This window comes from Heteronotia binoei, chromosome 21, assembly GCF_032191835.1.
Source record: "Heteronotia binoei isolate CCM8104 ecotype False Entrance Well chromosome 21, APGP_CSIRO_Hbin_v1, whole genome shotgun sequence".
NCBI classification, from domain to species: domain Eukaryota; kingdom Metazoa; phylum Chordata; class Lepidosauria; order Squamata; family Gekkonidae; genus Heteronotia; species Heteronotia binoei.
The window spans coordinates 144623351-144640173 of record NC_083243.1 but is presented as its reverse complement, the minus strand read 5'-3'; the positions used below and the strand labels follow the sequence as shown (position 1 = coordinate 144640173).

General features: G+C 42.7%; 1 protein-coding gene across 4 annotated transcripts in view; it reads right to left on the bottom strand.

The window, feature by feature from the left end:
* Nucleotides 1–16823, bottom strand: part of DENND5A (DENN domain containing 5A) — a 135019-nt gene that overhangs the window by 64054 nt on the left and 54142 nt on the right. For all 4 annotated transcript variants that reach the window (XM_060263147.1, XM_060263148.1, XM_060263149.1 and 1 more), the window contains exon 7: nt 13150–13365. In XM_060263147.1, the coding sequence (XP_060119130.1) occupies nt 13150–13365 (216 nt within the window). The remainder of the gene's footprint in view (nt 1–13149; nt 13366–16823) is intronic.

Below are 16823 nucleotides of genomic sequence, written 5' to 3'. Positions count from 1 at the left end.
TAGTTTCTTTAAATGAAACTAAGTCCTTGGAGCAGATGAACTGCACCCAAGGATACTAAAAGAACTTGTGGATGTAATTTCTGAGCCTCTGTCCATTATTTTTGAGAATTCTTGGGAAACAGGTGAGATGCCAGAAGACTGAAGACGGGCAAAAGTTGTCCCCATCTTCAAGAATGAGGAAAAGCAGGATCTCAGTAACTACCAACTTGTCAGCTTGATATCTATACCTGGAAAAGTTTAAGAACAAATCATCAGTCAGTCCTTGAGCATTTAGAAAGATGGGTGTGATCACTAAGAGAGAGCATGGGTTTCTCAAGAACAAGTCATATCAGACTAACCTTATCTCTTTGTTTTGAAAAAGTTACTACCTTGCTGGATCAGGGGAATGCTGTAGACATTGGGTGCTTTCACGCTACACTAAAAAATGCATTTTGCAACTTGATTTTTGCTCTCGTTAGACCTCACCTAGAGTAAGTCCAGAAAAGGGCAACAAAAATTCAGTTGCAAAATGCATTATTTAGTGTAGTGTGAACGTACCCACAGTTTATCTTGATGTCATTAAGGCTTTTGATAAGGTTCCACATACTATTCTTGTTGACACGTTAGTAGAATGTGGTTTGGATCCTGTTACTGTTAGATGGATTTTTAACTGGATGACAGATCGCACCCAAAGAGTGCTTGTGAATGGTTCCTTATCCTCTTGGAGAGAAGTGACAAGTGGAGTGCCTCAAGGATCTGTCCTGGGGCCTGTTTTGTTTTATAAATGATTTGGATTGGATGCATGAATGGACGGACGGACTGCTTATTAAACTTGCAGATGATACTAATTTTTTTATGGCACCTGGGTTTTTTGGCCACTGTGTGACACAGAGTGCTGGACTGGATGGGCCACTGGCCTGATCCAACATGGCTTCTCTTATGTCCGTATGAGTCACAAAAACAGTAGAAGACAGGGAAAGGATGCAAGATGATCTTGATAGGCCAGAAAATTGGGCTAAAACAAATAAAATGAATTTCAGCAGGGATAAATGTAAAAGTTCTGCATTTAGGTAGGAAAAATCTCATGCATCATTATAGGATGGGGGAGATGTGTCTTGGCAGTAGTATGTGCAGAAAGGATCTAGGGGTCTTAGTGGAGCATACAGTGAACATGAGTCAGCAGCGTGATGTGGTGGCTAAAAAGGCAAATTCAATTTTGGGCTGCATCTACAGAAGTATAGTGTCCAGATCACATTAAGTGATGGTATCGCTTTGCTCTGGTTAGAGCTCACCTAGAGTGAGTCCAGAAAAGGGCAACTAGAATGATTAAAGGGCTGGAACACTTTCCCTATGAAGAAAGGTTGAAACGCTTGGGGCTCTTTAGCTTGGAGAAACGTCGACTGCGGGATGACATGATAGAGGTTTACAAGATAATGCATGGGATGGAGAAAGTAGAGAAAGAAGTACTTTTCTCCCTTTCTCACAATACAAGAACTCGTGGGCATTCGATGAAATTGCTGAGAAGACAGGTTAAAACGGATAAAAGGAAGTACTTCTTCACCCAAAGGGTGATTAACATGTGGAATTCATTGCCACAGGAGGTGGTGGCGGCCACAAGCATAGCCACCTTCAAGAGGGGGTTAGATAAAAATATGGAGAAGAGATCCATCAGTGGCTATTAGCCACAGTGTATGTGTGTGTGTGTGTGTGTATCTCAAAGATTTCAGGTTTTCACGGCTGGTAACATCATTAGGGTTTGTAGAATCTTTCGGGCTCAAGTGCTGTGTTCTACTGGAGAAAGTTTTCCTTCCAGAGAAAGTTTTCCTTCCAGCTGAGAACGAAATGTCTGGAAGGAAAACTTTCTCCAGTAGAACACGGCACTTGAGCCCGAAAGATTCTACAAACCCTATATATATATATATAATTTTTTTTGGCCACTGTGTGACACAGAGTGTTGGACTGTATGGGCCTGATCTAACATGGCTTCTCTTATGTTCTTACTGTGTTCAACTCCAGGCACCACAATTAAAGAAGGATACAGACAAGCTGGAACATGTCCAGAGGAGGACAACAAAGATGGTGAAGGGTCTATGAGGAAAGATTGAAGGAGTTGGGTATGTTTAGCCTGTAGAGGAGACGACCGAGAGATGATATGATCACTATCTTCAAGTACCTGAAGGACTGTCATATAGAGGATGGTGTCCCAGAAGATCGTACCAGAACCAATGGGTTGAGATTAAATCAGAAGAATTTCTGGCTAAACATTAGGAAGAATTTCCTGAACTTCCTGACAGAGTGGTTCCTCAGTGAAACAGGTTTCCTCAGGAGATGGTGAGCTCTCCTTCCAAACACTATTTTCTTTTCACTTTCTCAGAACCATTTTCTCTTCACTTTCTCAGTACTGTTTCTCTTCACTTAATAGAAAGCTTGAACTTCTAGAAGTGATTAGAGACTTCACGCCCACAACACCATTGGAAGGAGAAAGGTTTTTCTCTTGCATGCTTGGGCAATTATACTTTTAAAAGGACAGCGCCAAATGGAATTCCAGGGTTGTAGCTAATATACAACCAGAATGTAATGACTTTGGAGGTTATATTGTTTATTTGTATGAACATTATATACAAAGTTAATAGTGTTTCATACTCTAGTAAATATCTGCATCTGTTTCCAGTTGCTCTTCAGTGATTATTCATACTTTGTTATAATCTCCAGGTGAGGGCTGGAGATCACTCAGAATTACAACTGCTCTCCAGATGGCCGAGATCAGCTCCCCTGGAAGTGGATGGGAAGACAGCAAGGGTGTGGGGGGGGGGCTCTTGCCCAGAGCCTCTTTCTAGAGCCTGTTGTATTTTTTCTCTCAACAGGCCTCATTCCCAGTCTCTTATATAAATGTGATACAAATCAAGTAGAGTTATTATTTCTTGTAATTTTATATTGCTCTCTGTACAATAAACTGAGAGAACAATATATCATCCCTTAGGTGAGGAATTTAGATGAAACATCTGAGATCCAAAGGATATGTTTTCTTTTAAATGGCTCATTACAAAAGTTAACCATTGACATAGCAAAGTATCTCAGCAGCCTTTTTTATAAGGGAGAAAAACTTCTCTTAAAGTCAATGGATGGACTTTTTGGCTAATAAGAATTAGGAATTGGTGATAATAAGCCAGTAATTGAGATACGACTATATTTTGCATCCTATCATACAAACATAGGCTATAACAACAGTTATGAATTTGGTAAATACTTGGGAGGTGGTTACCAACACAAAAGGGTATTGAAGCAACAGTGTGCCACACTGAAAGCAGAGATACTTCCTATAATTTTGTCTGATTCTGATGTGGAAATAGGCCTCTAGTAAGTCTACAATCATGAACTAAGTGCTGCAAAGTAAAAGAGGAAGAATATCAGAGGTTAAAAAACTTCTGAACTTTTCTATTTTCAGGAATTTGTTCTTTTTCTTTTTTTCCAGAATGGGAATTAATTTTCTCAAAATCTAGAATGGTACCTTCTGCCACAGTTTCTGTAACCCAAAAAATACCTGGAATAGAAAATGAGGTGCTGCTCCCCCATTGGCTTACATTCTATGGCTTTTTTCCCCCTAGGGGGTGTTATGCCTGGACCCCTTTCCATCGAAGGACTAGTCTGGTACCTTGGACAAGGTGACAGACAACCGTCTTTCTCAACATCTCACAGGGTCATTCCTCTAGACTTTTACCTGGTTTGCAAATAGGATCAAAAATAAATCCTATGATCACATAGAATGTATGTTATCAAATACTGTCCAGAGGCTTGTCTGGGAAAAGTGATCCTAAAGATGCAAAGCTCTGGCTTTTAGCAGTTCTCTTCCCTCTTTTAAATCCATCAGTGCCAAAGATTAATTTCCAGCAAAGGTAGTACCACCAACCCATTCCCCTGCCTTGCCTAATTTTCACTTACATGGTTCATCCTATGTGAGGCTACAGTCAAAACCATTTTTTTCAAGGCTCGGACACCTCGGTTCAAAACTCAGGCACTCAAACTACCTACAGATTTCGGGGGGGGGGGGGGCTTGGCCAACTTCCCTCTTCCCTGGCTGTGGGGTCCCCTTTCTGCTCCTCCAAAAAAGCATTCTTTCTCCTCTGTCACATATTCCCACACATTCCCTTAGCTAGTCCACCAGTGCCCCTACCACAGCTGTGTAGTGAGTCCTGGTTGCCAGGCTTAGTTGTCCCTGTCACCTTCCCAGGTAATAATAATAATAATACTTTTTTATTTATATCCTGCCCTCCCCGCCGAAGCAGGCTCAGGGTGGCTCACAACGTATTAGTTCAATACAACACAGTAAAATCATATAATTCAATACATACTACAATAAATACTACAATAAATAAGTCAGTTTTGAGTTGATGACAAAAAAAAATTACCTAAAGTAGGGTTTAGATCTTTGTGCAGATTGACAAGATGGGGTTACACCTAAGGTTTTTGCTGTAAACTCTTAGGTTTTTTCACATTTGGTCAAAGGACTCAGCTTTGGTACTAAAGAGGTCAGTGCCCTCAAAGGTCAAGTCCTCTGTTTGGTCTTGTGTTTCAATGGGCAAAGAAGTTGAGCATAACCAGGAAAAGCACCTCAGGCAAGGTTTCTAACAGAACAGAACAGTCTGCCACATGCTTGGCAGAAGAAACTTGCTGCCTTGAAAGGCTAGTAGTCTCCAGCGGGAAGCTTAGCTAATTGAGAGCCAGTTTGGTGCAGTGGCTAAGTGTGCAGACTCTTATCTGGGAGAACTGGGTGTGAGTCCCCACTCCTCCACTTCCAGCTGCTGGACTGGCCTTGGGTCAGCCAACAGCTCTTGCAGAGCTGTCCTTGAAAGGGCAGCTTCTGGGAGAGCTCTCTCAGCCCCACCTGCCTCACAGGGTTTTTGTTGTGAGGGATGAAGGTAAAGGAGATTGTAAACTGCTCTGAGACTTTGAGATTCAGAGTGAAGCATGGGTTTTAAATCCAATATCTTTTATCTTCTTACTGAATGTTGAAGCAATTATTCCCCAAAGAAAAAGCTAGTATCAGACCATGATGGTCTGATGAAGAGGTCAGGAAAGCTCCCACTCTCCTGACTCTCCACAAACTATGCAAAACTGAATTAATAAAAGGGGCTTTTCTGCACAGGCAACAGGGTAGCAGTGTTACGAAGACTTCTCAAAGTTACTTGGATAAATTATTGGGGACTTTAATCTATACTAGGAATGGGCACGAACTGACCATGAACCAATTTTTTTCATTTTTTCATGCACTAGGGTTCAGTTCATGGTCCATAAGCCCAGTCCATGCACCCACCCATGGACTGTCCTAGGAGGTCTGTGTGTCCATCTGGTGGCATGGCTTGCAAAAGCCACGCAACATGTGTGAAGGCCGAGCAGTGAGTTCACTCACTTCCAGATGAGTGAACTCACAGCTTGGCTTTCACTCTCATGCTGCGTGGCTTCTGTAAAAGCCATTTAAAAATTAAATGGCTTTTACAAAGAGGCTGAGGTGCGCAAGTGAAGGCTGAGTGGTGAACTGCCACTTGGTCTTCACTTGCATGCTGTGCAGCTTTGCAAAGGCCATTTAAAATTTGCAAATCTGGGCAGAACACGAGTGAAGGCCGAGCAGGGAGTTCACCCACCTGGAAGTGGGTGAACTCACCACTGCCTTCACTTATGTGTGTAAAGCTTTGCAAAAGCCATTGAAACAACCTTCCTCCCTTGTTCCATCCTTTCACTAAGGAATAAGGAACCCAAGCCTGTAGCCAGGAAATTTTAAGTGGAGGGGCACTGAGGAAAGTGGTGGGAGCCATGGGGCCCAAAAATGACATCACAAAAATAAATAAAATAAAAATGCCTCAAGTCATTTCCTCCCCACTGGAGAACCTGGTGGTGCCTTGGCTGCTGATTCTGAACTTGTGTGCAGGAGAGAGGGCATTTTCTGCCTTCTGCTGCCAGGCCTGCCCCTGCTCTGCACGTGCTCTTCACTTAATTCCTCTCCCCTCCAACAAGTGGGCAACGATGCTGGCCTGGCCCAGCTGCTGGGGGTGCTTCCCAGATGCCAGCTCACCTGGGGCTGTCCAGGATGAGCGCTTGCAGGGCCCCGTAGCCAGCAGTAGCACCCACCTGAAGCCACCCCATCTGGTGGCTCTGCTGGCTGGCCTTACCACCACCACCAGGACTAGAAAAGAAGCCCGGAGCATCCAAGACCACACTGGAAGAGCAGCAGCGAGGGAGAGGAAACAGCGGCAGTAAATGCGCGACAGCAGCAGATGTAAGTGGTGGGTCTGGGTGCCTTCTACCAGGGTAAGGGTGGAATAGTGGGGCCATGTAGGCCCTGCCAGAGTTACAGGCCTGAAAGAATTCTGCAGAAATATCAAATATACAATAATAAAAATTAATATACTGCATGTTTTATTAACTTATAATATCTATATTAATATACAGTGAGGGACTGTGGCTCAGTGGTAGAGCATCTGCTTGGGAAGCAGAAGGTCCCAGGTTCAATCCCTGGCATCTCCAAAAAAGGGTCCGGGCAAATAGATGTGAAAAAGGTCTGATTCAGTATACGGCAGCTTCATATGTTCTTATGTTCACCTATCCAAAACATATGGCTTACATAATATAGCAGCCCAAATTACCACCATACAAAATTCATTCACGCATTTGGAATATTTGACAATAATGTCTGAGATTATTAGCTATATCTAAAAGAACTGTGGCTGCTGGATTGCTGGAAGCAGTTCTACCTTTGAAGAAGATCTGCGAAAAAATGGCTATTTTTAGCTGGATTGCCCATCAAGTTAGGACTGTGTTTGATGTTGAATGTTGTCTGAAGGATTTGTTTCTACAAAGCAGCATGGGCTGCTATGGATAATGCCATTAATTTGGATTCAAGAATCGCATTGAAGATGTTTTTACATTTTCATCCATTGTACAGCCTTTTGAATAATATAAAGAACAACCCCTTGGAATCTTCTGAGGAGTAAAGACTACTTATATTGAAGAACAATTGTTATATCCACTGGTTTGATACTTTGTGAATTTTACATGGTGGTAATTTGGGCTGCTATATGTAAGCCATATGTTTTGGATAGGCATATTGATATAGGTATTATCGTAGATATAATAAAAGCCTTACAGGTGGCTCGATCCTCAATTTTTATTGGAAGTTGTGGCTACCACAGGAGCAGCCTTGCACTCCGTCTGTCACCACTCCCCCGTCATTGGGTAGCCTCACTGTGACCCACCTACTGCTGGCCCTGTTAGGCCAGAACCCCATCAGTCAGCCTCTGACTAAGGCAGTTGTCTGGTGAGAGGTTCTCCTGGAGTCTTACTGATTCCTACTGCCTTTCCTCAGTCCATCTCCCCACCCCAAAACAATGCTGCCACCGTTTTGCCGCCCACCAAAGCTGCACTCACCCAGTATGCTCCCCCCGCCCCTACTGTTTGGCAGGTGAGGTATTTATATTTATAAATGTGCCAGAAAATCCTCCTTATGGGGCAATATTCCACCTCTTCAATTACAGCACAGTCTGTGGGTGAATCCAGTGTGAACTAATATGTGGCACACATACTTGCTTAAGTAACATTGAACATCATTTAATAACTATATACATGAAAGCAATCTCTGACAGAAAACAGTTAAATCTCTTCCACAGAAAAGGAATGTTCCATCACAACGCGGGGAGGGGCAGTTCAGCAGAGCAAATAAACAGGCTCTCTATACTCTATATTCTCTATACTCAAGCCCTCTTTCCACCTGCAGATAGTCTTCACTCTTTCTATTCAAATTAGGCTACAATGGGCTGCTTGCTTTAAGAGACAGAAAGCCATTTGAAGGCTCCCTTTCACTCCCCCCCCACCTGCAAGTGGAAGGGGGTGAAAGGCAGGCTTCTAATGGCTGCCTGCCTGCTTGCCTGTCTTCCTGTCACTTCACTGTCTCCCTGTCTTCCTTCCTTTCCCTTTATTTTATTCCTTTCTCCCAAACTTTAACTTAACTCTCACTTCATTCATTCCTCTCATTCTTTCTCCGTCTTTGTCTTTCATTCTATCTTCCTTCTTTTTACTTCTCTCACAGGCCTCATTTTGGGCAGGAGCTCACAGGAGTGGAGTTCCAGAACCTCCAAATTTTATTGTGCTCTTTTTCTTAACCAACCCTCCCCTCCCCCAAATACTTGTTTCTCGGCTCCATGGTTCAAACTCCCTGTGAGAATTTTGCTGAATTTTGACAAACTTTCTAATATTTCCCTCCACAAAAAATGGGGAAATAACTAAAACATATAAAACAGACAGATGGAAATCTTCATCATGCCACTGTGGCCATATAGGAGAAAGTAATTTTAAAAGTATGATGGAAGTAATTATAATTCAAGAAGCATGTTAAAGTAGATGCTGAGATTATATACTTTAGTACACCTTCTGGAGATGTCAGAGTGTGTGGCATATGCAAAGAGTTATGCTAATGAGTTGTGCTAATAAGCTCTAGCACCTCTTCTTCTACAAAATGACCCCTGCTCTCACTCCTCCTGCCTTCATTTTTCTACCTCCCTTCTGTTCTTTCTCTATTCTTTCTCTGTATCTTTGTATTTCTTTTTATTTCATTCTGGCTATGATCACACACACTAAATAATGCACTTTCAATTAGGGTTGCCAAGTCCAATTCAAGAAATATCTGGGGACCTGGGGCATGGGGTGAGGAGACTTTGGAGATGGAGCCAGGGGGTATCAGGGGTAGGGCCAGGAGCAAAGGTGTGGCAACAAACAATTGAACTGCAAAGGGAGTTCTGGCAATCACATTTAAAGAGACCACACATCTTTTAAATGCCTTCCCTCCATTAGAAATAATGAAAGATAGGGGCACCTTTTGGGGGGCTCAGAGAATTGGACCCCCTGGTTGAATCTTTTTGAAACTTGGGACACTTTTTTGAGGAGAGGCACCAGATGCTATGCTGCAAATTTGGTGCTTCTACCTCAAAAAACAACTCCCTAGAGCCCCAGATACCCACAGATCAATTCTCCATTATACCCTATGAGAATTGGTCTCCATATGGAATAATGGAATACCCAGCAGACATTTCCCTGAGGAGGTGCGGGCCCTGCGGAACCTCGATCAGTTCCGCAGGGCCTGCAAGACCACCCTCTTTAAACTTGCATACTCGGACTGCTAAAGAAAGCTGTTAATTAAGGATCCGCCAATGCGGCTCTAAAGACCTATACCGCTGTGTATAAACCGGCAGAACTAGCATCAAACACCATCAGCACTGTCAGACCAAGTTATTTAACTGTATTGACTGGTTTTTAATGTTGTTAAATTTAATGTTTTATATTGTTAAATTTAAAGGTTTTATCTATTATTGTATGTTTTTATGAAATGCTGTTAGCTGCCCTGAGCCTGCCGAGGTGGGGAGGGCGGGATACAAATAAAATTTATTATTATTATTATATTATTATTATTATTATTATTTCCCTCCCCCCACACACACTTTCTGTTGACCCTGAAGCGGGGAGAGGGCCTCCAAACTGGGGGATCCCCTGCCTCCACCTTGGGATTGGCAACCCTACTTTCAATCCACTTCCAGTGAACTTTCTAACTGGATTTTACTGTGTGAACTGGCAAAATCCAGATGGAAAGTGCTTTGAAACTGCATTATTTAATGTGTGTGATTACAGCCTCTGTCTGTCTACCTTCCTTCCTTCCATTTCACTTTGACTGCTTCTACACTTGTTTGGAGACCCTCCCCCCACTTCAGGGTCATCAGAAAGTGTGGGGGGGGAATGTCTGCTGGCCACTCCATTATTCCCCATGGAGACCAATTCCCATAGGGTATAATGGAGAATTGAGCTGTGTGTATCTGGGGCTCTGGGGAGACTGGTTTTTGAGATAGAGGCACGAAAGTTTCAGCATAGCATCCAATCCCTCTCTCCAAAAGACCTTCCAAGTTTCGAAAAGATTGGGCAAGGTGGACAAGGTGATCCAATTCTATGAGCCCCAAAGAAGGTGCCCTTATCCTTCATTCTTTCAAATGGATGGAAGGCATTTAAAAGGTGTGTGGTCCCTTTAAATGTGATGACCAGAACTCCCTTTGGTGTTCAATTATGCTTGTCACACCCTTGCTCCTGGCTCCACCCCCCAAAGTCCCCAGATACTTCTTGAATTGGTCTTGGCAACCCTAGTATGACCTTAAAAACAGGATCAGTGATAGGTGGTGGAACACAAAATACCTCTATCTCTAATGAATCAGCTGTTTATAGCAGGTTGTTCCACATAGAGGTGAAAATCGTCACTACGGTAAAAATGGAAGGTTCCTCCCATGTTATTATCTCATTATGGTTCTAACTCAGCATAGCAGGTGGGAAAACAGTAAGGCTCCGAATCCAGGTAAAGAGTCTATTCTGGTTCTGCAGGAAGTGGAAGGTCAGGATCACAATCTAAAGAAATAGAAGTAGGCTGTCTTTTGGTTACATGCAACTTGGATCCATATGAAATAGGGTAATGGGCACTGTAGGAATCACACTGAGGATAGTCAGAGTAGAGGCTACCTGTCCAAGTGTCATAGTGATAACAGAGCCAGTCGTAATGTGGATCAGGGTCAAGATAAGGTGAACTTGTGAGTGGATGGGCCTCATAAAGTAGGTTAAAGGCTGGTTGCTTAGATAACTTTGGGACAGAGGATGGCCCCAGAACCAGCCAGAGTGTTTGATTAAAGCTTCTACCTCAGACATGTAGCGGGTGGATCTTGGGGAATAACTAGAAGGGAATACCTAGGTGTCTTTGGTATCATGACCACCTTACAGACCAGTTTGAAGGCCAGCTGTTCAGATTACATCTTCTTGGGCTCAAGAGAATGCTGGAGTCAATGACTTACATCTGGAACTGCTGGCACTAGACTTATCATGTTTGTATTTGGCTTTTGGTGGTGGTTCAGAGGAGCTGCAAGCCAAGGCTGAAAGGGCAGTTGGTGTCATCTGCTTGTATAGAGTGAACTTCATCCTCAAAATGGCTGGAACAAAGAATGATCAAGTGTGTTGTTCTGAGACCCTTTTGAGGTGTGGGCTGACATGCCTGTCAGAGATGGCACCCAGAAGGGCTTTTTCAAATAAGGTAATTCTAAAGCAGAATGCTCTATCATGTCTTGCTTTGGGAGTAAACTGCTTGCAAATGGTGTATTTCAAGACATCAGGAACTTCTCCAAGACATATAAGACAGGAATGGTCATCCAACTGAGGAATTTTCACCCCACAGGTTTGTGCACTTTCATAATAGTTCTTTTATAGAACACATAAAATTGAAAAAAGGCTGTAACCCTTACACATAGAAACAAGAGTCTTTAAAACCTGAAATGAAATGGTGAAAGTTTTTCTCTTTCCTGACAGAGAAGAAAGAACAAGAGAGCTTGCAAGAACACAAGCTCTCTCAATGGTAGCAGAGAAAAAACTGAGGGTTGGATGTTCTCACCCCACACACACACTGCAAATGGGTAATGTGCTGAGGAAACCGGTGTGCTGAGGAAACGGTGGGAGCACCTCTTGGGATTCTGGAATCTTCTAAAGAGCTTCTAAACATTCCAGGGCTGACCTCTGCATGTGTGGAACCCAGACAGGACTGCACAAGTTCCACAACAATTAATGTTTTTTACCATCTCTAATGTAGTGTTGGAGGAGAGTTTCATGGATACCATGGACCTCCAAAAAGACGAATAAGGAGGTTCTAGATCAAATCAAGCCTGAACTCTCCCTAGAAGCTAGAATGACTGAATATCATAATTTAGATGGCAAGAGATATGAAATCTGTTTCTTCTGTTGTGGACTTAAGATAGCTAATTATCAGGCTGGCTTGCTTTATTTATTTATTTGTGTGGACAAGACTCACTGAAAAAGACAATAATGCTACAAAAAGCTGAAGACTCAACATGAGATTGGTTGACTCAATAAAGGAAGCCACAGCCCCCAGTTTGCAAGACCTGAGCAAGGCTGTTAATGATAGAACTTTAGGAGGTCATTAATTCATAGGGTCACCATAAGTCAGAAACAGTTTGACAGCACTTCACACACACACACACGCAATCTCTAAACTAGAAGCAATCAGCTTTCCTCAAAATGCAGAAACACTGATGATCCTGTAAAATAGCCAATTTATGAAATGCTGGAACTGTAGAAGAGAAGGTGAAAAACCACACAATTTTGGAGAAGTCAACTAACAGAAAGGTTAATCTCTAGAAACTATAATAGCCTGGGGTCACTGGGTCACATGGTTTACATAATATATAGATGATTTTGATTTGTTATTTTAATTTACTTCATTTATATTCCACCTTTCTTCACAATGGGGACCCCAAATGACTTATATTGTTCTTCTCTCCTCCATTTCATCCTCCCTTTGTTGATTATTTAAAGGACAATCACCAGAAGCTCTGCTGCAATTTTGGTGCCTGTACCTTTAAACACCCCTCCTCCCAGCCACCCAGAAAGTTTTTCCATGTGGAATAATGGACCACAAAAATTTGGAAATCCCTCTGAAAATCTGAATTCAAATACTATACTAGTACTTAGTATTTGAGAATACTGGGAATACCAATATTTTGGGGGCCCAATATTCCCAAAGCTAAAAAATACCATTTCCCTGACACATCCCAAGTTATAAACTGTAATTTAGAGAACTGGGGATGTGTACAATTTTGTCTAATCCCTCCTCCCCATTCTTTCTTGTGATTGCTTCCTTCATAGAACAGTCCATAATTGCTGTGATACCACACTGAAAAATCTAACAATCACAGAACAAGCAACAGCATAGTTTAAAGGACAATTCTAAAAATGCTCTGAAGAAATATTTATTTTATAATTAGTAGTTAAACATGTCGTTTATTCTTAAGCATCAGAAAAATGCTGTTTTAAAATCTCACTGTCTCTGTAGAACACAAGCAGAGATCTCTCAAATAAGGAACACATATGGCTAAATCTTTCAAAATATTTTGAAATACCACTAATTCAAAATTCTTTGCATTTTAGTTCTGCAAAATTTTTATGAGATAAAACCTCCTTGTTTAGGGGAAGCTCATTGCTACTCTAAAAACATTCTATTACACGTGCCAGACTAATGCTGTATCCTTAATACTGTCAACGATCCATTTCCTCTTTATTATTTAAATAGCTCATCCCATTTTTCATACTCACTTTATCAAAATTCTGCATTTGCTCCCTGTTGGTAAACCATGATTCCTTGTCTTGACTGGGCTGAATAACAAACACTTCATAATCTGCAAACATCTGAGTGAAACGATTGGCAAAAACCTCCCGTACATGAATGTTGAGCTGGTAATCTTTGAATTCTTCTTCATCACATTGCATTTTCAGGTCTTTCTTGCTACCAGTCTCCTCCCGAACTTCAAGCTGTAAGAAATGAGAAATCTGCATAGTAGGTCTGCATTTGGGAAAAGAAAATTATAACAAAGGTAAGCACGTCAGAGACCTAAGCTACCTCAACTATTGACATTTGCTTTTCTGAAGATCTGAGGCAGAATGATATTGTGTTACCATAACACCACCAGATGTAAAAAAAAAAAGTACCTTTTTGTGGTCATAATGCCTGCACCTATGGGGCTTTACACAGGAGCTTTGGAGCACAATTGAATTTAACCAAAGAACTGGCCCTGAGATCTCCTACCTCTGGGGAAATTTTGCCTCAAGGGAAGTAATTTCTTTTCTCTACATTCCCTTCTGACAGTAGCAGAGGCAGCAGTTATGAAAATGTTTTCCTCAGGTTTGTGTGTCCTGAAACACATTTCTTCACTACAGTTATCTCTCTCTCTCTTGATGGTTTTTTTTAAAAAAAAATAGATTTTGTATTAGGTAATGTGAAAGTGTTGCAGTTTCAATTTTATTCAGGTGTTCTCTCCTCCCTTCCACAGACTGTACCAAAGGCACAGGAGAGGATTTGAATGTTAATTCTTTGGTCAGAAGATTCTGAAGCTGCTTCAGCGCAGGGCCTGCATTAACAGCTGAAGAAAAGGCTATTCAAAGAACACTGGGTACAGGTAAGCAGCCTGTTCTTCCTGGTGTATTTCAAATAAAGTATTTTGGTTTGTTTTTGTTTTTTGGTCAAAAGGGGTTGCCTTACAAACAGATACAGCAGTTAGATTGCACCTGCTCAATACTGACAGCCAATAAATGTCTTAATAACAAAGGTAAGGAAGCTGGCTTGCTCATTGCTACTTAAAGCAGTCGCTACCATTATGTGTACTGACTAGCAGTAAGGCCTGTTGTAAAGAAAAATACAACAGGCTCTAGAAGAAGGCTCTGGATGAGTGCCCCTCACTTGCTGTCTTCCCACCCATCCAAGTAAAGACATTCACTCCCCCCCTCACACACACCTCAAGGGGAGCTGATCTCTGCCATCTAGAGAGCAGTTGTAATTCTGAGTGATCTCTAGCCCTCACCTGGAGATTGGCAACAGTGGTTCCCCAAGAGGAAACGGTATTGTACCTGTCTGAGGTCCCATCCCTCCTCAAACCACACTCTCTCCAGGACCCACCCCTTACATCTCCATATAATCAGAGATGGACTTTTGAGAATATGGTTTACATGGCAGAATTTATTGAGCCCTCCAAATTCTCTGCTCATGTCCCCAACAGACGCTTATCACGATAAGAACATGAGAGAGCCCGTAGGAGCCCCAGAGAGCACTGAGGTCAGTAGGTAAAAACAGATTGACCACCCCTGGGCCAAAAGAAGTTAAACTTCGGACTACCTATGCACGGGCCTTCTCTACTGCGGCCCCATGCTTGTGGAATCAACTCCCAGAGGAGGTGCGGGCCCTGCGGAACCTTGATCAGTTCCGCAGGGCCTGCAAGACCACCCTTTTCAAACAGGCATTCATGAACGGCTGACCAAGTCCACAAAGAAACATCAAAATGGTCCAGTCTGGAGATCCGCCATCATTACATAAATTGACAGGCATAGCGTCGATCAATAACGGTACTGCCAGATCTAACTTAATGTTTTTAGACTTAGTAACTGTTTTAACTAATGTATTAATCGGTTTGGGGTTAATTTAATGTTTTGTTAAATGTATTGTTATTTTGTTGTTGTTAGCCGCCCTGAGCCTGCTTGGCGGGGGAGGGCGGGATATAAATAAAATTTTACTTACTTACTTACTAGAAATAAAATTTATTTTTTCACGTTTATTTATTTAGTAGGTTTCTATTCTGCCCATTCCCCGTAGGGCTCAGGGCAAGTACAACATATAATAAAACAATAAAATACAATAAAAATATTTTGTAAACAAACAACTTAACAGCACTCAGAACATTTTCCATATCATCACAATATTGTCCAGCCTGGCCGTCTCACATCATGACGAGATGTTATCCCACAGAGATGGTAGATATTATTCCATTTTATAGCACAGATGACAGTGCCGACAGGGGAGGCCAACCAAATCAAGAATTGATCAAGAATAGACGCCTGCAGCCTCAACTAAAAGCCTGGTGGAACAGCTCCATTTTACAGGCCCTACGGAAGGCTAATAGACCAGGTAGGGCCTAGATCTCTGCAGGGAGCAGATTCCATCAGGTCGGAGCCAGAACTGAAAAAGCCCTGGCCCTAGATGAGGCAAGGCAGGCATCTCCTGGGACAGGGACAGCCAGGAGATATTGGGAGGCTGAACGTAATGACCTCCCAGGCATATATGGGAGGAGACGGTCCCGCAGGTATATTGGTCCCAGGCTGTGTAAGGCTTTGAACGTTAAAACTAAAACCTTGAAGCGGACCCAATACTCAATAGGCAGCCAGTGCAGACTGCAGAGCGCCAGCCAAATGCCCACCTGTAGAGGTGATGCAGTCAGCAGGCAAGCCGCTGCATTCTGCACCAGCTGCAGTTTCCAGATCAGTCTCAAGGGCAAGCCAATGCAGAGCGAGTTACAGTAGTCTAGTCTGGAAGTGACCATTGCATGGATCACTGTAGCCAGGTCCTGGGGAGTGATAGATATGGTGCTAGCTGCCTGATCTGCTAAAGATAACAAAAGGCAGACCTGGCAACCATCATGATCTGGGCCTCCATAGAAAGGGAAGCATCCAAGATCATTCTCAAGCTCTTCACCTGCTGGACCGGCACCAATGTGGCACCATCCAAGGCTGGGAGCTGGATGTACATACCCACCTACCCCCAGCTCAGGTACAGGACCTCCATCTTAGCTGGATTCATCTTCAGCCGGATCTGTTGTAACCACCCAGCCATGGCTCCCAATGCCTTGGACAGCTGATCAGGGACGGTGACTGGCCGGCCACTCATCAATAGATAGAGCTAGGTGTTATCAGTGGCTGGTGGCAACCCAGCCCAGAACCTTGGGCAATCTGGGCAAGGGGGCACATATATATGTTAAATATAGATGTTAAATAATATTGGTGTGAGAATGGCTCCCAGTGGCACTCCACATATAAGTGGATGCCACACGGAGGCCTGATCGTCAAGCACTACCCTTTGTTCCCATCCCCAGAGAAAAGAGGAGAACTCCAGCAACAGCGAGGCGGTGGGTCATAAGGTTGTAACTGACTGTGTCAAACAAAGGCTTAGAGATATTCTTGAGGCCTCTTGTTCTGTAGCCTTATGTCTTAATCAAGAGCATACCTATAGCATTCAGTGTTTTTTTTTTGTATGCTACATGGTCCAGAATTGATCAAGTAAAGTCAGAGCCTATGTGCCAGGAGTTGTGTGTCAAGAATATCTCTAAGCCTTTGTCTCTTCACTAAATTTCCTTGTGGTCCAGCATTGTTCTATTGTTTTATTCTGTTCTGTATTATGAGCCGATATGTGTACTTACCTTTCTGAACTCTGAAGACCAATTTAGGTC